The 26,402-nt window shown below is 42.1% G+C and overlaps 1 protein-coding gene across 2 annotated transcripts in view; it reads right to left on the bottom strand.

The window, feature by feature from the left end:
* Positions 1-3,945: 3,945 nt before the first annotated feature.
* Positions 3,946-26,402, bottom strand: part of LOC126356285 (toll-like receptor 2) — a 497,935-nt gene continuing 475,478 nt past the window's right edge. For both annotated transcript variants that reach the window (XM_050007162.1, XM_050007161.1), the window contains exon 12: positions 3,946-4,067. In XM_050007162.1, coding sequence (XP_049863119.1) covers positions 4,034-4,067 — 34 coding nt within the window. In that variant the 3' untranslated portion in view covers positions 3,946-4,033. The remainder of the gene's footprint in view (positions 4,068-26,402) is intronic.

Here is a 26,402-nt window from a genome sequence, read left to right as displayed (position 1 = left end):
TGACGTAGTGGATAAGGTTGAAAGTTGTATGAGACTTTTCGCGGATGACACTCTTGTTTACAGAGAAGTATGACGCTGTTGTATACGGAGAAGTCGGAACGCCAGAAAATGGTAGCGAAGACCTGCACAGGATCGGCGTTTGATGCAGAAATTAGCAGCACAACGCCTCCTAAATAAAAGAAATGTGACACACTGCGGAAATTATTGTATGATTATACGATTACAGAAAAATCTCTGGAAGCAGTAACATCAATAAAGTATCTAGCAGTGTGCGTTGGTAGCGATTTAAAGTGGAAAGACAACACAAAACTAATCCCAGGTAAGGTAGGTGTCAGACTGAGATTCATTGGTAGAACCGTCACGATGTGTAGTCCACCCACAAAAGCAGCTTACGAAACCCTTGTTCGACCAATACTGAAACAGTTCGTTGTCTGGGATCCCCGACAGAATTGATAGAAGAAAGAGAGAAGGTCTAAAGAAGAGCAGTGCATTTCGTTACAGTTTCATTTAGTAAGCACGGAAGCCTCAAAGAGATGCTCAGCAACCTTCGGTGGCAGACGGTACAAGAAGGGGGGAGGGGGGATTCTGCATCACGAGTTTGTTCACTGTTGAAGATCAGAATGCGCACAGTCCATGAAAAATCCAGCGATATAATGGTTCCTCCTGCGCATATCTCGCTAGTAGACCATGAAGGTAAAATCAGAGCGATGCGAGTTCACACAGAGGCTCACCAAGAACCGTTCTTCCCGTAAACCAGGTGACAGCAGTGCGCGAGGTATCCCCGCAACACGCCGTAAGATGGCTTTCCGAGTACAGACGTAGATGTAGGAGGGCATTGTGCAGAGTCACAGGCTTATCTGGATGGCTACAGAGCGTAACAGATACGTTCAAGAAGTCCTAACTGGCAACCAGTCGAAGGAAGACGCTGTACATCTAGCGAGAATGCACTTAGAGAAGTTAGAGTGTCGTATTTCAGGGCAGAAACTAAGAATATTTTTTATCCGCCTACACATCTGTCAAATTTATCAGACACAAGGGTATCGTCAGGAGTGTCCACGGGCTCTATGTAATTGGCGACACAACCTCCTCGAGCCTCTCATCTGTTGATATAGGAAGTGAGATAGGACGGCTAATGTTTTCTACATACATAAACGATCGGGCAGAAAGGATGGGCAACAGTCTGCGATTTTTTGCTGGTGAGGTTGTGTATGGCAAGGTGTGGTCGTGGAGTGACTGAAGGTCATACAAGACGACATACAATATTTCTAGTTGGTGTGATCGATGGCAGCAAGCTCTATATGTAGAAACTTACAAGAAAACGCCACCAATCTCCTAATGTTCGAACACAGTATTAGTAACGTGCTGCCTGACACAGTCACGTCGATTAAATATCTAGGCGTAACGTTGAAAGTGACATGAAATGCGACGAACATGTAAACATTACAGCACAGAAGCCGAGTGGCCAACTACGATCTATTGGGAGAACTTTAGGACAGTATAGTTCATCTGTAAAGAAGACCGTATACAGAACTCTAGCGGCACCCGTTCTCGAGTACTGCTCAAGTATTTGGCATCGCCAGCACGTCAGCCTGAAGGAAGACATCGAAGCGATTCAGAGATGGGCTGCTACAATCAGTCAACATGTGAGTGTTACGGAGATGAACTCAGATGAGAATCTATGAAGGCAGAGTGACTTTCTTTCTGAGGAACAGTATTTAGAAAAGTTAGAACCGACATTTGAGGCTGATTGCGGAACAATTCTACTGCCATCTGGACATACAAAGATAAGGAAAGTGAATTCAGGGCTCGTACGGAAGCGTAAGTCCTTTTGCCGTCGCTCTGTTAGCGAGTCGAGCAGCAAAGGAAATGACTAATAGTGATACAACGTACCCTCCGCCATTCGCCATACTGTAGTTTACGGAATATGTATGTTGATACAGATGTGTAGATCGCGCAGATAAAATTATGCAAGTAACAGCTAGCATGGAGGCGTGTAAGCAGTCATTCCTCCCATGTCCCATCCATGGGTTGGTAGGAAACCGTTAGTGAATTGTGCAGTAAAATGTACGCATGTATCTCGAGTTGCACCATTGGCCTTCAAGGTCGGCTGATCTCAAGGTATGTGGTTTTTGAATACAGTGCGACGTCACACAGCAACGATAGTGAAAGCAGTAACTGCAGACGTACCCGAGAAAAAGTGGACGAGTTTGACAGTCGCCTGGATGTTTCTCGCGTGTTCGATGGTTGCCACGTTGAAGACTTGTGACAGGTAAACGATAACTTTGATCTAAACGTATCTGTATTTGTATGAATGTGTAAAAGATACTCTTCTAACGTCAGGCTTTCGTTTAAAAATAAAAGCTATATAATGCTTTGCGTAAAATGCACCCCAAAGTTTCTATATTCATTCATGAAGAAGATAGTTTTGTGAAATCGTACGAACCTTCTTGAAACTCCTCATACTTCCAATTTGCTTTCACATTTATCTGTAGTCATATTGTACAGCCTGGCTGTATATTACATAGACAACGGCAATATGATTGAAAACGAAAGAAGATCTCGCATTTCCTGGATTTCTCTACATTAGCCTGCCGGTATTCTGCTAAACACCTTCACCTACTGACGGCAATACGTTGCCAACAGTGCAAGGCAAGAAGAACAACTAGTGAAATGCACTTACTTTACAGACAACTAGTTCCATAAAATGTGTCAGTATCATACAGAAATGTCGCTGTAGTCGAAGAACCAAAACAATATAATTCCTAGTCTCCACAGCTGTGTTATCCTGGATAACAGAGCTTTACACCTATTTGAAAACTATCTTCAATTTGTTACCTTTTACTGTTGGTGTAGACCCGTGGACAGTTTGAGTGAGTTGCACAGTCGTATTTCCCCCTAAGAATTAACGTAAAATGGTGAAATTGGGGAAGTATACTTGCCAAATTAGATTTCAATTACAGGATGCAAGAAACACAGTTTTTTATGTCATACGCTATTCTTTTCAAATATATAATTACGAGCTGCAGTCATGGATCACTTCAGACGATAGATCTTAATGATGTGGAGCGCATCATTTAAAATTCATAACGCAAATTAATTTGTATATATGGTTACATTCCGAACACCCAGACTCGAAATCAGAGGAGAAATCAGTTCTTGTGATATTGAGCAATAGGAATTCATCCCTGCACAAGTTATTTTGTAATTTATATCAACATTTTCCAGTATGTGGTAATTTCAATGCAAAAGCGAGCGTTTTGAGATGATGTATGCAATAATTTCACAATTTTATGAGAATGTTCGGAATTTTAAAACGTTTCCGTATTACAAAAAATTTCCTCTAATCAAATATCAGCAGATTGTGTGCCTCGATAGTAATAAAATTCACTAAATTTCCCTTACTTATTCTTATTGTTTTTCGGATATTTATTATTATTATTATTATTATTATTGTAATTATTAGTCCCAGTCACACAATACTGCTTGCCTCGTGTATTGTTTCAGCAGTTGTGAAGATGGTTTTATTGTCAGTTTCATCGAAATAAAATAACAACGATAACAATAATCGTAATGAATCTTTAATGAGAGGTCTCTTTTCCTTTTATGGTTGATTAATTGAGGAAGTAATTATCTGATGTATTTTCTAGTGTAGAGGAAAACGGATCACTTGTTCTTTTTCAGAAATTTGTTGCCAAGATCCGCTATTTTTAACCTGAATGAACTATGAAATATGAGCACTGTTTAGCTGGATGTCAAGGCTGCCGTTAATTTTGCCTCTCGGGCAGCTTCTTCACACATAGCTGTATGAGCGCCCTGATCGTTGGGAACGTCATTCAGCAGCTAGACGAGCGAGGTATTTCGGCACTTGGCAAGTGACGACACGTAATGTTAAGTCTGATTAACAAACCGCTGTGACTCACCTGGTGTCGGCGTTGTTCTCGGCGTCCATGTCAGTGTGATGAGGGTCCGGTGAGAGTCCAGGAGCCACTGCGGCCGCCAGCGCCGCTCCACAGGTGCGCGCAGCTCGCCCCTGTCACGCCGACGTCACCTGCGTGACGTCACTACACCTGCGAACCCAGGTAGCGCGCTCAGCAGCTGGAGGGGACAAAGGCTCTGAGCGCGGCTGGCTTTATAAGCTAAAGGCACCACCGCAATCTAACAAATGCGGGCGCGACGCTGTCTGCTGCGAAACTTATTACCGTCTGGCTGTTGGAGCGACACTAGCGCCCCAAGCGGCGAGAAAGGCGTTAACGTCATAAGTGCCCTGAGAACAAGTTTTCACAGTACCGACTAAAGCAAAAAACTAAAAAAATTGTCACTTTGTTGCTATTTCACACGGAAAAAAAATCGTCAGCTATAATTCAACGGTGTGTCTGTCCGTCCATCTCTTATGACCCCTTTCTCTCAAGCTGAAATTTACGTCACATACTAAGATTTATGGTACCTTGGGGGTGTAAAAAACTGAATCTTCTAAGTCAATGCAGTTAAAAGGTATGGCCATTTATTTAACATATTCTGATACTCGCAGACTCACGAAACTGCAGAATATCTCCTGTAGACCTACAATCATACAGCTTGGCAAGGAGCAAAGGTTTCGCGGTACAAGAAAACGAAAAAAGACCTGAAAACCGTTTCTTGTGACATTTGTTATCCGACTTCAAACTCAACATTAAAACGTTGCCGGAAGTCTTGGAGTTCACGGGACCGATATCTCGCCTTTATCAATGTCGGTAACATGCAAAAATCATCGATATTCTCGATTCCTCGGGTGAGTGGAAAGTCTATATATAGAATTAGGCTACTGTAAGGGCGCGAGTCCATCTTGTACCTGGGCAATTTATTTTCTTTTTTTTTTTGTACTACCCTTTAGTTTATAGTTAGCGTTATTTTATAAGGAAAAAAAAACAAAGCGCTGTTTCGACCGTTTCTAGCAGAGGTACTCTTCAAATTCAAACTGACGCAAGTATTCGAAGCCTACGCACTGCAGATGTACTTTGCACCCGTCCCCCCCCTTCACATCTAAACTGACACAGGATGTGGAGGCCCACGCACTCTCCGCGTACTTTTCTGTGAATCACAGAACGTGTCCATTAGCTCAGCGGATACTGGCCCTGTGAGTAAGGAAGCTCATTCTGGTTTGCGCATAACAGCTGTGCTTAACGTCACAATCATCGTACCAGATCCGCGACTGACCTAGCAGTGACCTAAAAAATACTGTTTCAGATCTGTGTGCACGAGCTCAGCAGGGACGTTCTGCCATACAAGGCCAAACATGTGCTTATACATCCTTGTGAGGGAAAAATTATGGCCCGCAAGTGCAGCCTGTTATCCGTCGAATTAGCATGTTCCAGCCGTTTTCTGTGCCTTCTGAGGCAAGGTCGACGGGTGCACCGAAAGATTAACCTGTCCCACCGCTTTCGCCGCCGCTTGCAGACCCAAGGGCATTGACACCGCGATGAATCACAGTGGAGCCGTGACAGGCTCGTGCAAATGTAATCTACACATTACTGGTCAGCCAAAACATTACGACCACCTACTTAATAGCCAGTTTGTCCACCTTCGGCTCGGATAACAGCAGCGACGCGTCGTGGCATGAAAGCAGTGAGGCCTTTCGCTGGAGGGAGTTCCCAACACACCTGCACACACACGTTACCTAATTCCCGTAAATTCCTGGAAGGGGGAGATGAGCTCTGATGGCGCGTACACTCACATCTTAAATGTATTCGATCGGTTTCGGATCTGGCAAGGTGGGGGACCATCATATCAGACCACCAACTGGCATTCGACACAGTGTACGATTCTCCTTGTCCTAACACGCTCCGCTGGACCCATGGACGCCCACTTGAATGTTCCACAGAACATAACGGAGCCTTTGCCAGTTTGTCTCCGTCTGCGGTATAGGTGTCAAGGAGCTGTTCCCTGGAAGGCGACGGATTCGCGCCCTCCCACCGGCATGGTGAAAAAGGTGTCGAGATTCGTCGGACCATACAACGCTCTGCCACCGCGCCAACGTCCGGTGTCCAGAATGAAATTTTCACTCTGCAGCGGAGTGCGCGCTGATATGAAACTTCCTGGCAGATTAAAACTGTGTGCCGGACCGAGACACGAACTCGGGACCTTTGCCTTTTGCGGGCAAGTGCTCTACCAACTGAGCTACCCAAGCACAACTCACGTCTCGTCCTCACAGCTTTACTTCTGCCAGTACCTCGTCTCCTACCTTCCAAACTTTACAGAAGCTCTTCTGCGAACCTTGCAGAAATCGCACTCCTGAAAGAAAGGATACTGCAGGAGACATGGCTTAGCCACAGCCTACGGGATGTTTCCAGAATGAGATTTTCACTCTGCAGCAGAGTGTGCGCTGATATGAAACTTCCTGGCAGATTAAAACTGTGTGCCAGACCGAGACTCGAACCTTTGCCATTCGCGGGCAATTGCTCTACCAACGTCCGGTGCCGATGGTCACGTGCCAATTTCAGTCGTAGTTGAGGATGTCGTGGTGTTAACATTGGCACACGCATGAGTCTCGGCTGCGGAGGCTCATCGTTAGAAATGTTCCGTGCATTGTGTGTTCGGACACACTTGTACCCTGCCACGCATTAAAATCTGAAGTTCGTTCCGCAATAGCTTGCCTCCTGTCATTTTCTACCGGTTTGCCCAGCCTACGACTTCCGATATCTGTAATGAATGGCACAGAGCACTATGGGACTTAACTTCTGAGGTCATCAGTCCCCTAGAACTTAGAACTACTTAAACCTAACTAACCTAAGGACATCACACACATCCATGCCCGAGGCAGGATATCAACCTGCGACCGTAGCGGTCGCGTGGTTCCAGACTGTAGCGCCTAGAACCGCTCGACCACTCCGGCCGGCCGTATATCTGTAATGAGGGCAAGCTGCCCAACCCCACGACCTACGGACATGGTTTTACCTTGTTTTCGCAGCGTGTTGAAGGCACTCAACGCAGCACTCCTCGAACATCAGACACGTCATACAGTTTCCGGCCTTCAAAACCCGCCCTCGTTCAAACTGAGATGAATCAGCTTCCTTTACTTCACGTCTATAGTCACAACTCTTTATGCCATCAGACTACCGGCTCGGTCTATAATGACCATCTTCAGAACTATTTTATAAAAACAATTCCTAATATACTGGAGCCATAGTGGCATCGTCAAAAGTTAAACACAAAATCCCGCCAGCATCGTCAAATATGTGGTTTGATGCAGCTCTCCATGATACTCTATCCTGCGCAAGCTTCTTCATCTCCCAGTACGTACTGCAGCGTGCATCCTTCTGAATCTGCTTAATGTAGTCATCTCTTGGTCTCCCTCTACGATTTTTACCCTCCACGCTGCCCTTGCTGCTTCAAACATGTCCTACCAACCGATCCCTTCTTTTAGTCAAGTTGTGCAACAAACTCCTCTTCTCCCCAATCGTATTCAATACCTCCTCATTAGTTATGTGATCTACCCATCTAATCTTCAGCATTCTTCTGTAGCACCACATTTCGAAAGCTTCTATTCTCTTCTTGTCTAAATTATTTATCGTCGACGTTTCACTTCCACACATGGCTACACTCCATACAAATACCTTCAGAAACGACTTCCTGACACTTAAATCTATACTCGACGTTAACAAATTTCTCTTCTTCAGAAACGCTTTCCTTTCCATTGCCAGTATACATTTTATATCCTCTCTACTTCGACAATCATCAGTTATTTTGCTCCACAAATAGCAAAACTCCTTTACTACTTTAAGTGTCTCATTTCCTAAGCTAATACCCTCAGCATCACACGACTTAATTCGACTACATTCCATTTTCCTCGTTTTGCTTTTGTTGCAGTTCATCTTATATCCTCCTTTCAAGACACTGTCCATTCCATTCAGCTGCTCTTCCAGGTCCTTTGCTGTCCCTGACAGAATTACAATGTCATCGGTGAACCTCAAAGTTTTTATTTCTTCTCCGTGGATTTTAATACCAACTCCGAATTTTTCTTTTGTTTTCGTTACTGCTTGCTCTATATACAGATTGAATAACATTGGGGATAAGCCATGGCTTATTAATCTGATAGTTCGGTAATTTTCACATCTGTCAACACCTGTTTTCTTTGGGATTGGAATTATTATATTCTTCTTGAAGTCTTAGGGTATTTCGCCTGGCTCATTCATCTTGTTCACCAGATGGTAGAGTTTTGTCAGGCCGCCAAGGCTATCAGTAGTTCTAATGGAACGTTGTCTACTCCCGGGACCTCGTTTTGACTTAGGTCTTTCAGTGCTCTGTCAAACCCTCTACGCAGTATCGTATCTCCCATTTCATCTTCATCTACATCCATTTCCATAATATTGTCCACAAAAACATCGCCTTGTCAGCAGCACTACTGTTCGAAAAAGTTGCGTTTCTTTTAACAGTTGTGCAACTAATACGACAACTCTTTTCTTTATTATTATTTGTATATGTTTGACGATGCTGGCGTTTATTTTGTATTTAACATTTGACGATGTCACTGTGGGTCCAGTATATCACGACATGTTTTTATAAAACAGATATGAAGACGGTCATTATAGGTCGAAACCGGTAGTCCGATGACATAAAAATTTGTGACCATAGACATGAAGTCACTGTTCAATTCGCGACCATATCGCAGCTTGTAAAACTCAGATAGATCGCTCGCCTTCGGCATTCTACATACGGACAGCACGCTCGCTGTTACTTCGTGCACTGTGCGTGTGTCTGACCAGCAGTCACTTTTTGCCAGGTGACTCTGCTATCTCCCGCACAGGTTTATAACAGCTCGGTGGTCATAATGTTCTGGCTGATTAGTGTATTGTGTACTGCAGTTCCCCGCCACGCTTTTCTATTGTATGCGAAGGCCAAGCTCAGCAACTACTGTAGGGATGTTGATCTGGTTTCGACTAGTAAAGCCGGCCGGTGTGGCCGTGTGGTTCTAGGCGCTTCAGTCTGGAACCGCGTGACCGCTACTGTCGCATGTTATAATCCTGCCTCGGGCATGAATGTGTGTGATGTGCTTAGGTTAGTTAGGTGTAAGTAGTTCTAAGTTCTAGGGGACTGATGACCACAGATGTTAAGTCCCATAGTGCTCAGAGTCATTTGAACCACTTTTTGACTAGTAGATAGAGTGACTCACGAAGTAGGTTTATGTATGTAACTTATTACAGATGCGCCAGGAAAGTCGTCCTACTGTACATAATTAGTGCTACCCATGTGATTATTAATTAGAGTACCATTCAGTATGTTGTTAGTAACTTTTGGTTTCCTTCCGTTTCGCTTTGCCACCTGCGATTGTAATGTACTGCAAAGTTTCGCAGTATCATCAGCATTACACTGTATTAAATGCTGCAACGAACCACATGTTTTTTAAATGATTTTATTGTACCGTTACTAGTTTCGGGCCTGAGCCATTCGTCAGACGGTGGCGTTGACTTCTTTTCAAGTTTTACATCTGTGTCCTAACATGTAATAAGGTTTGTGTGATTGCAAAGTTTGAATAGGTTGTACATTTGCGTCCTAAAATGTAACAAAGCTTTTGTGATTACACAGTACATGTGCTCCATACATTGTAATCATTTAATGAACAGCTCTTCTTAAGATATTATCAGATAGAGGTTTGATTTTATTTAACGATCCGTGCTTATCAATGAACTGAACTAAGTAAAAGGAACATTTGTTTGCATCGGCTGCAGATCAAAGAAATTGATATGTGTACAGATATGGCATACTTCTGGAGTTATTGTAAAGATTCTTCTTCGTAGTACATATAATTTATAAGGTTATACATTTAATTGTTTAGGTTTGAAAGATGCTGGTAATGGCCAATGAAGAAATTCTTTCTCTGTCAGTTATCTTTTTAAATCATAGGTGTTGTACGAAATTTTGGAGGTACATTTGCTTTTCAGTTCTAGCTGATGACTCAAGATGCTATCAGGTTTACCGTGAATTTGGTTGTATATTTCTAATTCCTCTAATAAATACATCTGCACTCCTTTTTGGTAGAATGTAATATCTCTAACTTTTCTTCGATGCTTATCTCTATGTTTCTGTGTTGATATGTTGAACCTGAAACCATCATTGTGTCCAACGTATCATACACTGAAACTGCTACAAGTTTGGCCAGTGTAAACTTTGGGGCACACAGAAAAATTCAGTTTATAAATCCCAGACCTATGGTGTACTTCGTTTTTTAAATTTAAGTTCTGAAAAATTTTGGCTCTTATTTTATTACTTGTGGAAAAACAGATTTTGATATTTTTGGCATTGAATAAGTAAGCAGTCTAATATGACACTTTACCAGTGAATGGTATACAAACACATTTCACAGTGTTTTATGGAACTACTTCTGTTAAAGTGGTGTTTGATTTGGACTTATAGCTATCTCTGTTATACATTTCTTCAATTTCTTCGTCATATGCAGAGCTAGTTGGCATATGAACGTGTACTACTACAGCAGGCGTGAGCTTCGTGTCTATCTTGGACACAATCATGCGTTCACTATGCTGTTTGTAGTAGCTGACCCAAACTCCTATTTCTTTTATTCATTGTTAAACCGACTCCTGCATTAACCCTTTTTGACTTTGTATTTATAACCCTGTATTCGCCTGACCAAAAGTCTCGTTCCTCCTGCCAGCGAACTTGACTAATTCCTACTATATCTAACGTTAACCTATCCATTTCTCTTTTTAAATTTTCTAACCTACCTGTTCGATTAAGGGATCCGAATGGGGGACTATTTTACCTCCGGAATATTTTACCCAAGAGGACGGCATCATAATTTAACCATACAGTAAAGCTGCATGCCCTCGGGAAAAATTACGGCTTTAGATTCCCCTTGCTTTTAGCCGTTCGCAGTCCCAGCACAGCAAGGCCGTTTTGGCTAGTGTTTCAAGGCCAGATCAATTAATCATCCGGACTTTTTCCCCTGCAACTACTGAAAAGGCTGCTGCCCCTCTTCAGGAACCATACGTTTGTCTGGCATCTCTACGGATACCATTCCGTTGTGGTTGCACCTACGGTACGGCTATCTGTATCGCTGAGGCACGCAAGCCTCCCCACCAACGGCAAGGTCCATGGTTCTTGGGGGGCAGCGGGCTAAGAAATGAAAGAGGAAGCCGCCTTGTAGAATTTTGCACAGAGCACAGCTTAATCATAGCTAACACTTGGTTCAAGAATCATAAAAGCGTGGAAGAAGCCTGGAGATACTGACAGGTTTCAGATAGATTATAGAATGGTAAGACAGAGATTTAGGAACCAGGTTTTAAATTGAAAGACATTTCCAGGGGCAGATGTGGACTCTGACCACAATCTATTGGTTATGAACTCTAGATTAAAACTAAAGAAACTGCAAAAAGGTGGGAATTTAAGGAGATGGGACCTGGATAAACTGAAAAAACCAGAGGTTGTGCAGAGTTTCAGGGAGAGCATAAGGGAATAATTGACACGAATGGGAGAAAGAAATACAGTAGAAGAAGAATGGGTAGCTTTGAGAGATGAAGTAGTGAAGGCAGCAGAGGATCAAGTAGGTAAAAAGACAAGGGCTAGTAGAAATCCCTGGGCAACAGAAGAAATACTGAGTTTAATTGATGAAAGGAGAAAATATAAAATGCAGTCAATGAAGCAGGCAAAAAGGAATACAAATGTCTCAAAAATGTGATCGACTAGAAGTGCAAAATGGCTAAGCAAGGATGGATAGAGGACAAATGTAAGGATGTAGAAGCTCATCTCACTAAGGGTAAGATAGATACTGCCTACAGGAAAATCAAAGAGACCTTTGGAGAAAAGAAAGCCAATTGTATGAATATCAAGAGCTTTCATGGAAACCCAGTTCTAAGCAAAGAAGGGAAGGCAGAAAGGTGGAAGGAACACGTGAGGCAATTCTCACCCTACGACTTATCTTAGTAGCTAGATTAAGGAAAGGCAAACCTACGTTTCTGGCATTTGTAGGCTTAGAGAAAGCTTTTGACAATGCTGACTGGAATACTCTCTTCCAAATTCTGAAGGTGGGAAATACTGGGAGCGAAAGGCTGTTTACAATTTGTACAGAAACCAGATGGCATTTATAAGGGTCGAGGGACATGAAAGGGAAGCAGTGGTTGGGAAGGGAGTGAGACAGGGTTATAGCCTCTCCCCGATGTTATTCAATTTGTATATTGTGCAAGCATTGAAGGAAGCTAAAGAAAAATTCGGAGTAGGTACTAAAATCCATGGAGAAGAAATAAAAACTTTGAGGTTCGCCGATGATACTGTAATTCTGTCAGAGACAGCAAAGGACTCAGAAGAGCAGTTGAACGGAATGGATAGTGTCTTGAAAGGAGGATATAAGATGAACATTAACAAAAGCAAAACGAGGATAATGGAAAGTAGTCGAATTAAGGCGGGTGATGCTGAGGGTATCAGATTAGGAAATGAGACAAAGTAGAAAAGGAGTTTTGCTATTTGGGGAGCAAAAAAACTGATGGTGGTCGGAGAGGATATAAAATGTAGATTGGCAATGACAAGGAAAGCATTTCTCAGGAAGAGAAATTTGTTAACGTTGAATATAGATTTAAGTGTCAGGAAGTCGTTTCTGAAAGTATTTGTATGGAGTGTAGCCATGTATGGAAGTGAAACATGGATGATAACTAGTTTGGACAAGAAGAGAATAGAAGCTTTCGAAATGTGGTGCTACAGAACAATGCTGAAGATTAGATGGGTATATCATATAACTAATGAGGAGGTATTGAATAGGATTGGGGAGAAGAGAATTTTGTGGCACAACTTGACTAGAAGAAGGGATCGGTTACTAGGACATGTTATGAGGCATCAAGGGATCAGCAGTTTAGTATCGGAGGGCAGCGTGGAGGGTAAAAATCGTTGACGGAGGCCAAGAGATGAATACACTAAGCAGATTCAGAAGGATGTAGGTTGCAGTAGAAGAAGCTTGCACAGGATAGAGTAGCATGGAGAGCTGCATCAAATCAGTCTCAGGACTGAAGACCACAACAACAACAACAGCTATCTCTGTAACTTTATTTGTTTTTAATTCTATTACAAAATTTAGTGATGTGTCAGAACTGAACCAGTATTTTGCGCTATTAGTTTAATTGTTTTTAGTTCTTGTAGTTTTATCAGTGTTCAAAAATATTTTTTTTTCCATTCTGTTGGGCATTGCACTATGATATGCCATTTTGTGTTGCTTGGGGTTAAATGACGAGGTGTTGACTGTGACATCTATTGTAGTTGGTTTTATTTTAAATTTATGTTTGCTACTGTGTTTAGTAATTCTGAGATCTAAGAAATTTGTGCCGTTACCGTCTTCATGCTCAACAGAAAATTTTATGTTTTGGTGGAGTTTGTTACGCTGTACTGGTGTTTAATTTCATTCCATTATTCCATCAAATAAGATAGTGTAACATCAACATTTCGTTTGTAATATATAATTTTTCTCTGCATTGTCATTTTGGCATTGAAAAAGGGTGTTTCTAAATGATTCATGTATGCGCTGGCTAGTAGGCTAGGCAGCTGTCAACTGGAAGACGCTCTTCCTCTTTATCAGATTTGTTACTAAACCTGAAGTGGTTGTGTTGTAGCACAAAGGTTAGAAGTTCAACCCGCTCTTAAATTCCATGTAGACTGATCTTTTTATATTTAAGAAGGTTATTTCAATTTCTTTTCTTTTACTGGTATATTTGTATACAAGTTAACTATACCGAAAGATGCTGTGCCGGAGATGCGAATATCTCTGAAGCTTTCTGTATACTCATCACTATTGTTTACACAAAAATTATCTTAAATGTAAAAGCATTGGTGAGGACCTCAGTAAGTTATTAACTGATTTTGTAGAAATCAGGCGCAAAACTAGTTACAATAAAATCATTTCAACGAAAACTTGTGGCTGGTTGCACTATTTCGTACAGTGTAATTTACGGAAACACTTGCGATGCTCTCTAACCAAAATGGCTAAAATTAAACATTTAGAATGTCTGATGGGATATTCACTAACACAGAAAAGTTTCTACTTTTAATCCTCGCAAACACCAAGACGTCTCAGATTATATATTTCTCGTATAATCATTTGTTAGATTATATAAACGTTTGTGGGAATATCTGTAATGTTATCTGAACCTTCTATTCCCTCTTCGTCTAATAATAACAGATATTAGGCCTGTTATTTGTTTTACGTAATAGCCTAAATTAGCACCATCCGTAGACGAGTGCGAAAACATCTTACATCTGTAACGGAAAACAAAATAAATTTGACAACATGAAGAGTGAGCGGCTGCTGCAGTTTCTTTCTGAATAACCTTCTATTTAAAGCAGTGATATGCAACAAAAAATTAAATGAAATTTTCTGAGGGGTGTACACAAAACATTTTGATTACGGTTTAGTCACCATTCTTAAATATTTAAGAAAAATCTCTATTCTCACTGTTTAGTTTCTAATATGTTAATACATATATGTTAATACACGCATCATCATCAGCCACTAGAAATTCAGCTGTACCTCAGCGCTCATTTTCAGTACACTCTAGAGAGAATTTAGGACCAATTATATCAAAGCAAGAGTTTACCAAGAGAACTCAAGAATTTTCGCTCTGGTTTCATCTACCACTGTTGTCTTTGCCTCGCATGCAATAAAACAAACGAGGCCTAATAAAAAGAAATAAGGTGCAGTGGTCATAATGTTATATATAAAGTAAGTTGTTGCCATTGCAACTAGCGTCTTTTCTGGCTTAGTTTTTAGTTTTTGTTTTGACAGAAATCATGAACCTACTTAAGTACCTACTCTTCCGTTGCTGTCTCCTAAGTTTCCAGCGTTCGCTCACCATTTCTTCCTAATCTCTTTTTTTAAACCGGGTATACAGTTTAAACCGACTATACAGTTCTGAATAAGACGGACTCAGGATCTAATCCCAGAGAGTCTATGGATTGGATTAATTTTAGATGGAGCATCGTTTATATTTTAGATTTGACACTCGACAGTCCTAACATTTTATTAGAAAAGTTTTATGTTTCAGTACATGTTTGCTTTAGACACTTCTTACGGATAATAATTTCGAAGATTACTCTAAGATGTTTAAATAATTCACAGCATACCACGAAAAATGCCTGAGAAACAACTTAGGTGTTCCCCATTGTTGCAATAAAAAAGGTCACTCAGTTTTGTATAGCACAAGACATTCCAACGACAACTAATCTTCTATGATAAATTAAGGAGGTAAAAGGTTGTAAGCTACTTGATGTGTATTGATGAAACCTTTAACAGGAGAAATCATGTAATAATAGCCACATAAACATATTGTTTTAAGAAACGTGTGCAACTACGGTCAGTTAACAAGTTCCAAATCACAACTTGGAACTGAGTACGATCTATAGGACACGTAACTAGTTCACAAATTAAGTGTAAAGAACATCTGCATTAGTGTTTATTTTAGCACAGGTGTATTTATCTCACGGTTTCTACAAAACAGGGAGGTGAAATGACTGACATTTAAAATTTTTCTTGAATGTACAATATTAATTTCCTCTAACCAAATAATCATAAAAACTTATCCAAAAAGAAACTTCATCCTGGAACTTATAAGTGGCGAAACAGTGTGGTAGGTGGACATCAGTCTTGCTAGATGCCATGCAAAGAATTCGGGAATTATAATCCTGAACAGTGTAACTTCAAGCAGTAGCTCTAGTCATATAAACACTGGAAGGAACTGTAGTACGATACAAAAGAAAGCAGAAACCTGAAAATTTCCCTGAACTCATCATAAAATCTTGGGGCAGACATGTAAATAGAGCTTTACACTCATGATAACCTGGTATTGGCAAAGAAAGACGTCTAACAAAACACTGTAACTTTATTCCCATCCTGGAATGTGATGGGTGAGAAAATATTGATTCTCTCCTTGGGTATAAGTCAATGGATGGTTACCACAGCAGCTGCGTGTAGTTACAAATAAAAATTTTTCTTGAATGTACAATATTAATTTCCTCTAACCAACAAACTGAGATCTAGATTAATCTTGCTTTATTTAACATCAATATACCTGAAAATGTCTACTGATGCCATTCAGAAAAATATACCTCAACTGCGCCACTGAGGAACGACGAACAGTACTAAAAGTCATATGCTTGTGGTCTGTTCGTACCTTTCAAGATATAGACCAACACGAAGAACGGCAGCAGTTGCATTCATCGGTAACTTTCGGTTACAGCGTATGTAAAAGTGGGGAAGGGTCGATTGTCCCTAACTGAACTTTGCACAAGTAACGGACGTTCAATGTGCAGTTGCTATCGTAAAAAATGCTGTCGATATTTTACAGCAGAATGTAGCAGGAATAGTGAACATAACGCTCGGAAGACCTAATGTGAGAGATGCATGGATTTTCAGGAGCTTTGTTTTACATGGCAGTTAGGACACAGAAATGAATGCCTATGTTTTTAGTTTCTTTCTTCATTAAATAACATCATTAGAGGGGCTCAAACATGTGCTTGAATAGGTTGTAACATTCTGGTCGCTGAACAAAAGAAACTTGTCATTCCTAGAACAGAATGAGAGTGTGGGCAGTTGTTTGCTTACACCATCAACTGTTTACGTAGCTGGTGTCAGCACACGTGTCGCACCACATTGTTAAGTGCTGGAAGGTACTTAAGTGCAGGGATACTGAAACTAGCTCCGTATGGCTCTGCTATAAAAGGTCCATATAAAGGGCTCGTGAACTGCGCCATAAAACAGAGGAAGTCGAAAACGTGAATACTAAATTTCTTCACGCCGTCGAAGTAATATCCATCCATAGTTATACACATTTCACTACACACAGGCGGTATTTAACATAGCTATTAAGATAACACTCTTACTGAGTCGTACCTGTTAAGTAAATAAAACGTTTGACGCTAATCCGTATTAGATTTTTAATAGGTTGTGCTTTACTAAAAGAAAAGCAGGCTTTCACCTTTCACCTCATTGCAGCAGAGGTTGAAAATACCGCTTCAGATGTAAATTGTTTTATTTTCACACGACCGGTTTCGGACTCTTATAAGCCCATCCTCAGGTGTCGTAGCTGTGCTGTGATCCCCAGTGCCGCATGTACCAGGCGCTGTGTGCTGCCTGTGAGCTCTGCCCTCACAGCACAGCTACGACACCTGAGGATGGGCTTATAAGAGTCCGAAACCGGTCGTGTGAAAATAAAGTAATTTACATCTGAAGCGGTATTTTCAGCCTCTGCTATAATGCTCAGTTGGGGATGTTCTTCCAACAGGATTGTTTGCACCTCATTGTACTTTTAAGAGTTTCTGTGCGGTTCATTATGAGGGATTGATGCTGGCCACAAGGAACAGTCCTACACCCAGCATTTGTGCTGAGGCTTGTGAACTACCACTCAGTATCAGGCGGCAACTCTTCATGGTGTGAAAGATCGTTCATAACCCAATGACCTGAATACCATGATGTTACTCACTCAGCCATGGAAGAAATTTTTAATAATTATCCTAGTGCAGTATCGTAAGGAGACAAAATTACATTGCAGGAGATACAAGAGGAATTAGAGTAGATGAAGAACACAAAGGCACCAGGACCTGATAATATTAGTACAAAACTCATAAAATGTGGGGAATTAATGTTAGAACTGAGGCTACTGCGTTTGCTAAATGGATGTTGGAAATTGAAGATGATACCTGATTCCTGGAGAGTGGCAGAAGCAATATCACTCTACAAGAAAGGAATAGGAGATACCTCTGGAAGCTACAGAGGAATAAGTTCGTTGATCACTTGGTATAAATTATATACACAAATAATCACTAACAGATTGGAAAGAATAGCTCACACCCTGTTATTGGATGAACAAAATGGTTTTAGAAATGGACGATCATGTACTGAAAGTATTACAACAATGCGTCAGATAATTCGAAAGAGACGAGCACGTAATTTGGAAACTCATATTGCATTTGTAGATTAAGGAAAAGCCTTCGGTAGAGCCAATACGTACATGCTGTGAAATATAATGGAACGGCGAGGTTATCCGAAACATTTAATACAAGTGATGAAAGGTTTGCATTTAGGTAACGAAATTTCAATTAATACAGGCAAAGAGAGAAAAGGACCAATACCATTTAACAGAGGAGTACAGCTAGGGTGTAGTCTCGCATCCACTTTATTTAATACATGTAGTGAGGACTTTCTTAGCCAGTGGAAACAAAAAGTTAACCCAGGAATAAAATTAATTCCTAGAAACATAAATTTAAATAATGTACTCCTTGCTGTTGACCAAATAATTTTACAAAAGGCGGAGGATGATTTACAGTTTGCTCTATACCGTTTGGACTTAATAGATAAACTTGAAAATATCGGGAAATAAAAGCAAAGTTATGTCTTTTAGAGGAAAACACCGAGTACGTTCTTAGATACTTAATGGAAAATCAGTTGAACAGGTATCTCACTTCCAGCTATCACGATGTGTTATAAGTTAAGAACATGATAATGAAATTTCCAATAAGTTAAATAAATTTCAAATGGTACGTGGTCCTATACCTAGTACATTAGCCAATAAAGCAAAGAAAGATACGAAGAGAGAACTCTACAAAGTAATGGCAACTCCTTTGCTCACATACGGAGGTGAGAACTGGACAATAACTAAGAAAGACCAAAGAACGACACTGCCGGCTTAAATGAAGTTTTTAAGGAAAGTAAAAGGGTGTACTCTGAGAGAAAAAAATAAAGAATTCCTAAAAAAAAGAATTAAATATATTCTGCATGAATGAAAGAATAGAGAAGGAGATTAACATAATGGAAGATGCATACTGAAAGGGTAAGGAAAGAAAGAATAGTCAGACATATAATAGACTATGAACCTGTAGGAAAGAGAGATAGAGAAAGACTAAGGAAAAGGTAATTTTTGTGAAGACGTAATAGGTTATGAGCGTACTCCTTGAGGTGAAGAAGAAGATCCTAGAGCGAGAATGGCCTATGTGATTCGTGCAATGAGCATCGTTTTACAGACTGATGTGAAAAATAGTAATGTTTTACTTCAAATGGCTCTGAGCACTATGGGACTTAACTTCTGAGGTCATCAGTCCCCTAGAACTTAGAACTACTTAAACCTAACTAACTTAAGGACATCACACACATTCATGCTCGAGGCAGGATTCGAACCTGCGACATAGTGGTCGTGCGGTTCCAAACTGTAGTGCCTAGAACCGCTCGACCACCCCGGCCGGCTAATGTTTTACTCCCAGTGTTAACTTGAATGTGGCGAACTGAAAAAAAGGTAGTGTCGTTCCTAAATCCTTTCTCAGAATATTTGACTCAGGAAGCACAATATTATTCCTGTGTACACTGACAGGTCTCAGAAGGGGGATTGCCATGGGTGCTCAATCGTTTTCAGTTGCCTTGTCCTCAGGATACGCCCACCAAATGTTAAGGCCTACAGTGTACATGTGTATGCGATTATGAAGGCACTAGTGGGAATGAGTCACAAGAGAGGGAACAATTTTTCTTATCTGCTCCAATGCCCTCTGTGCCTTCTAAGCGATTTCACACATGTACCCCGCACAGAAATTGCTTCAGATGATTCAGAAATCCCTGATGAATCTCAGTAAGCAGGGAAAGGATGTAGCATTCTGCCATGTACTAGGACTCGTCTTCACCTTAAAAAGCGAGGAAGCTGACCTTGCAGGCACGGAAGCGTGTCAGGGACAAACTGCGTAAACATGTGCTGTCCCTTTATGAGATGTTTCCTCGCTGTTGAGGCAGAATGTCACAAGCTGTTGGGAGGCAGAGTTGCTGGAAGCACCACAAAATTAGCTGTCTTGCGTGAAGCTAACTGTGCTTCCGTGGCGACCCTAGTTCCGACCACAGAGACGGGATCAGGCGTCTCTGGACTGTCTCCGGGACGCTACTGCCCTCTGTCCCGCTACGTCTTGAGGACTCACCAATTTGTGGAGTATGTTTCTGAATACAACACGTTTTAAAAGGCAGAGTTACTTATTGTGACGAGAGAACAGCAATTGACTGAAACGATGACCTGCGCACTAGTGTAGCAAATGGTATAGCTCGTTAGGTCGCAGATTTCAGTACGTTGCAGAATGGAGTCTTTTAATACGTTTCTTTAGCTCTCTTTTTTCCTTTTGCGACAAGTTTTTAAGAAATGATACGTGGGAAACTTTTATTGTGTGTGTGTGTGTGTGTGTGTGTGTGTGTGTGTGTGTGTGTGTGTGTGTGCAATGTCTTAACATTATTACTCATTTTAAAAACATTCGTCTCACCAAACATTAGTATGCGACCAAACAATTCTATCGTCATTACACTTGTTACAGGTGCTGTAATCTTTGGATGGTTACCTTTTATTTATTGTTGAATATTTATTACAACAGTTTCAATTGAAATAGTCAATAGTAACTGTTGTAAGAATATTAAAATACTGTTAGAATAAATATTATAATGTTATAATAAATATTATAATGTTATAATAAAAATTAAAAACAAAAAATAGAACAGTTATGGAATCTCTCGTGGAAATATCTCATCCATTATTATTTTACTTTTTTAGCTTGTAGCAGCCCAGCTGCTATTGTTAACACGTTTACAAATTGCTTACTCATTCCTTATGTGTACCATGAAATTTCGAAAAATCTATTTCATTTTTATATTCTTATGAAGCAATAATGTGAGCATTTCACAGTTTCCTAATCGGTTTCGACTAGCCAGCGGCAAACTTTAATCTGAAGATGTTAATCTCCAAGAGGATAAGTTAATTTTCCAAACAGCTCCCAGTTTCCAAATTACATATCAGCACTTCAGATAACACACACATAAAACATTTCCTTATTCTTACAACTTTTCTTTCCTTTTTCTGTAATGTTACACTTTTATACCGATCATTTATAACTGTACCTCACTCGTAGTAAGTTTCATGGGGTTCATGAATGCATATGAATAAGTAATAGGGCAAGGGATTAACACTATATACAATTAACCAACTATAAAATATTGAAGCAGGAAATTTCTTCTTCTGGCATCAGTTGCCAGTGTGTTCCTATGCAGTGACTGAAGTATTGTGGCTGCTGTGTCTTGATGTATTCTCAGACTGGAATTTAGAAATGTTCATCACTTGGAAATATCTTTCGATGTCGACATACGTTTCTCAGTGTCGGACAAGATTCATGACATGGGTAGGGGCACTTTCAATATGGCGAGTGCCTTATACGTTGAGATGAGAAAATAATGGGATATCATCCAATGTCTTGTCGGATCTCCTTTTGCCCGACCTAGTGCAGCAACACTCTCCAGAAATATTGAGCCATGCTGCCTCTATAGTCGTCCATAATATTGCCGGAAGTGTCGCCGGTGCAGGATTTTGTGCACGAACTGAGTTCTCGATTATGTCCCATTTCGGGCGATCTTGGTGGGCAAATCATTCGCACGAATTGTCCAGAATGTTCATCAAACCAAACGCGAACGATTTTGGCCTAGTGACACGGCGCTTTGTCATTCATTAAAAAAATCCATCGTTGTTTGGGAACATAGAGTCCATGAATGCGTGCAGATGGCCTCCAAGTAAACGTTAACTTTTCCAATCAACGATCGGTTCGGTTGGACCAGAGGACCCAGTCAGTTTCATGGAAATCTTCATTGACAACTCGGGTCCATGGCTTCGTGGGGTTTACGCCACACTCGAACTCCTGCCATTAGCTCTCACCAACTGAAATCGGGATGCACCTGACCAGCCGACGGTTTTCCAGTCGTCTAGGGTACAACTGATATTGTCACGAGCCCACTGCACTGCACTGCAGCTGATGTCGTGCTGTTAACAAAGGCACTCGCATCGGTCGTCTGCTGCCATAGCCCATTAGCGCCATATTTGGCCGCACTGTCCTAATGGAAGCGTTCGTCGTGAGTCCCACAATGATATCCGCGCTTATTTCATGCAGTTTTGCTTGTCTCTCAGCACTTACAACTCAACACGAACGCCACTGCTCTCGGTTGTTAAGTGAACATTGTCAGCCACTGCGTTGTCCGTGTCGAGAGGTAATGTCCGACATTTGATATTCTCGGCGCTGTCGACGCTGTGGATCTTGTAATACTGAATTCCCTAACGATTACCGAAACGATAGGTCCCAAGCTTCTAGCTGCAACTAGCATTCCGCGTTCAAAGACGTTTAATTTCCTTCGTGCAGCCATTATCACTTCGGAAACCTTTTCACATCCACATCTACATTTACGTAATTACTGTGCTATTCACAATAAAGTGCCTGGCACAGGGTTCAATGCTGTCTCTCTACCGTTCCACTCTCAAACGCCACGGGGGAAAAACGAGCACTTAAATTTTTCTGTGCGAGCCCTGATTTCTCTTGTTTTATCGTGATGATCATTTCTCCCTATGTAGGTGGGTGCCAACAGAATGTTTCCGCAATCGGAGGAGAAAATTGGTGATTGAAATTTCTTGAGCAGATCCCGTCGCAACGAAACACGCCTTTGTTTTAATGATTGCCACTCCAATTGACGTCTCATGTCTGTGACACTATCTCCCCTTTTTCGCGATAATTCAAAACGAGCCTGCCCTTCTTTGTACTTTTTCAATGTCATCCGTCATTCTCACCTGATGCGGATCCCACACCGCACAGCAGTACTCCAGAATAGGGCGGACAAGCGTAGTGTAAGCAGTCTCTTTAAGGACCTGTTGCACCTTCTAAGTGTTCTGCCAATGAATCGCAGTCTTTGGTTTGCTCTGCCTAGAATATTATCTGTGTGACCGATCCAATTTAGGTTATTTGTAATTCACACAAATCACCTGAGTAAAACTGACAGCTCCGCCTATGCACTGCCCTTTTATACCTTGTGTCCAAATGGTACCGCGATCTGCATGCGCGCTCGCTGCTGTCCCGTGACTTTCTTCGCCTCAGTGTGCCGGCCGCGGTGCTCTCGAAGTTCTAGGCGCTCAGTCCGGAACCACGCGACTGCTACGGTCGTAGGTTCGAATCCTGCCTCGGGCACTGATGTGTGTGATGTTCTTAGGTTAGTTAGGTTTAAGTAGTTCTAAGTTATAGGGGACTGATGACCACAGATGTTGAGTCCCATAGTGCTCAGAGCCATTTGAACCATTTCACCTCAGTGTAGATGTTTGACTGTCGAATAATGTTTGTAACACGGGTAGAGGAACTTCCAATTTCACGATTGCCTTATAGGGTTTCATCTACTGCCTGCATTAGAGGTAAAAGCTGAGCAGTAGGTGATTTTCGAGTGGATATGCCGTTTATGAAGGATGAGTTTCGCAATATGGAGATTCTGTAGAGATGTAGGGCTACAGGCTAAAACCTGTGTCTATTTCGTTTTCGTATTATTGGCGGTGTATGCATCTGTGAAAGTTTTAACTCTGAACACCGTGTTCTTTTAGGAATGAATGATTGATCCCTTGCAAAGTTTAGTCTTCTCGTCATCTGAAAAGCTTCTCACAATGGAACCTCCCCATCGCAACCCCCTCAGATTTAGTTATAAGTGGATGGGCCTTGAAAAACTGAACACAGATCAATCGAGAAAACAGGAAGAAGTTGCGTGGAACTATGAAAAAAAAAGCAAAATAAACAAACTGATTAGTCCATGCTCAAGGTAGGCAACATCAGGGATAGTGTGTGGTGACGAGCGCCGTGGTCCCGTGATTAGCGTGAGCAGCTGCGAAACAAGAGGTCCTTGGTTCAAGTCTTCCCTCGAGTGAAATTGCCGGCACGGTAGCTCAGCGTGTTCGGTCAGAGAGCTGGTAGGCCTCTGTAATAAAAAACTGAGTGGAAGGATCAACAACGAACTTTCACGGATGTCATGTGACGTCCGCAACGACCAAACACATTCTTTATTTTCGCGAAGTTATGAACTGTCCGTTCGTTCATTGACGTGTCTGTACAATGTAGTAACTTTAGTGTCCGTGTTTTGCGACCGCACTGCAAACTTGCAGTTCGGAAAATATTCATCGACCTTGTTATTGAAGTCGCGAGCTATATTTGCTGGATTCATATTGCCCACGGAATGCACGATCGTCCAAAGTAGCGAACAGTCAACTGCCAGCCAGGGAGCCTCGTTAGCAGGAATACTCTTTCTTCCGTGGGCTGTGGTCGACTGACGTCGCGTGTTTCGATGTTTGTTTAGGTGTAGCGTCCCCATACTACGGAGCAGTTACCTCGCATCGGACGGGCGGACGGACGGACAGATAATAATTGTCTGAATATAAAAAATTAATCTTTTCACTGGAGGGAAGACTTGAACAAAGGACATCTCTTTCCTCAGCTGCTCACGCTAACCACGGGACCACGGCGCTCCTGAGCTCGCACTACCCTTGATGTTGCCTATCTTGGGCATGGACTACTCAGTTTGTATATTTTGCTTACTTTTCTCATAGTTCCACACAAGTTCTTCCTGTTTTCTCGATTGATCTGTGTTCAGTTTTTCAAGGCCTATCCACTGTGCCAACTTATAACTAAATCTGAGGGGGGTGCGATGGGGATGTTCCCTTGTCAGAATCGGCTACCGTAGTTGGACAGTGTGCATAAAGTAGACCGACAAAGTAAAGTTTGCCTTCGGTGATATTATTCTTCGGTAATTTGTCAACTTTTTTACGGCCTGTGATTCCTGAATGTCCTTTGACCCTGAGAATTTGCACATACCCTTATATTTTTCCACTCGGTGATTGATGGATTCCTATGCGACAAAGAGATAATAGCTGGTTTTCTGAAGCTTAGGGCACGAACTGTGCTGAGCAGCTCAGTGGAAGAACACGGCACGCTAGAGGCACGGCGAAAAGCGCCAACAGGCCATTAGGAATTAGCGGCGGGCGTGTTTGCGCGCCGTGACGCGAGCTGCTCATTTATCACGGCTCGGCCGAGTCTCGGTCAGACGTGAGACGGCGCCGGGCGGCAAAACCCCAGACAAGCCGTTCGCTTCCCTTCCATTTCCTCTAAATTACTTGTCAGCCACTGCTGCGGGTTTTACATGTGCCGTTCCTCCGTCTCTTGTCCTCACAATGACAAGAAAGATCAGATACTCTGATAAGCCAAAAGAAAATGACCGTAGCCCACCGCGGCGTTGGATGCCCCTTTGTGGTGTTGCTGGCATGTCAGCCCGTAACAAAAGTATGCAAGCAGAGAAGACACTGACGGGGGATCACCTTGGCGAAGATACGGGCTGCAAATAGGGAAATCAATTGAGATAAGCGACCTTGAAAAAGGGTAGATTATTATTGCGCAGAGTCTGTGAACGAGTATTTCGATAACGGCGAAACTGGTCGAATGTTTATGCGCTACTGTCGTGAGCATCTACGGGGAAAGAGGTAGGTGAAAAGTGTAACTATCGCTGGGCGCTAAATGATTGAACGTCCACGACTCTTTACAGAACGTGGGGCTCTGAGGCTTGTCTGCTCTGGAAAGTAGGATATATGGTGATCTGTGCCATGCTGGTGCACGCACAAGTGTTTCGAAGCACACATTTCATTGTACACAGTTGAACACGGAGCTACGCAGCGGACCGCCCGCACGTGTTCACATGTCGACCCAACGACATCGTCAATTACGTTTGCACTGGGCACGGGACTACATCTACATCTACATCCATACTCCGCAAGCTACCTGACGGTGTGTGGCGGAGGGATTCGACCGTCGATCAATGAAATCGTGTGAGCTCTTGGGGAGAATCACATTTTTGCTACACTAGGTCGATGGTCGTCACCACAAACGCTGTAATCGAGCAGAAAAGAGGCTCGAATAGTGCAAAACGCCACAGACACAGGCTGGTGGGAGCAGGATTATGCTGTGACAGACATTCTACTGCGCCCGCGTGGGACATGCAGTGGTAGTCGAAGACAGGCTGACAGGTGTGAACCACCTGCGTCCCTTCATGCTTGATGTTCAAATGGTTCTGAGCAGTATGGGACTTAACATCTGAGGTCATCAGTCCCCTAGACTTGGAACTACTTAAACCTGACTAACCTAAGGACATCACACACATCCATGCCCGAGGCAGGATTGGAACCTGCGACCGTAGCAGCATCGAGGTTCCGGACTGAAGCGCCTAGAACAGCTCGGTCACAGTGGTCGGCATGATTGATGCCTTGCCCGTTGACGATGGCATCTTTGAGCAATATAATTGTCAGTGTCTTGGAGCCAAAACCATGCTACAGTTGTTTGAGGGGCTTTATAGTGAACTCGCGTTGTTGCCTCGGTGACCAAATTCGCCTGATGTAAATCGTATGGATCTTATCTAGATCGGTATCGGGTACTATCACCACGTACACAAATCAGTGCCCCGTTATTTACGCGAATTACATGGCCTCTGCACAGACATCTAATGCCGCGTACCTCCTCATACCTACGAACAATCTGTCGGATCCCTGATACGCCGAATCGATGATGTATTTAGTTCCAAAGACGGACAAACAAGCAAG

This window comes from Schistocerca gregaria, chromosome 3 (assembly GCF_023897955.1).
Source record: "Schistocerca gregaria isolate iqSchGreg1 chromosome 3, iqSchGreg1.2, whole genome shotgun sequence".
Classification (NCBI taxonomy): Eukaryota; Metazoa; Arthropoda; class Insecta; order Orthoptera; family Acrididae; genus Schistocerca; species Schistocerca gregaria.
This window is presented reverse-complemented; position numbering and strand designations above follow the sequence as displayed.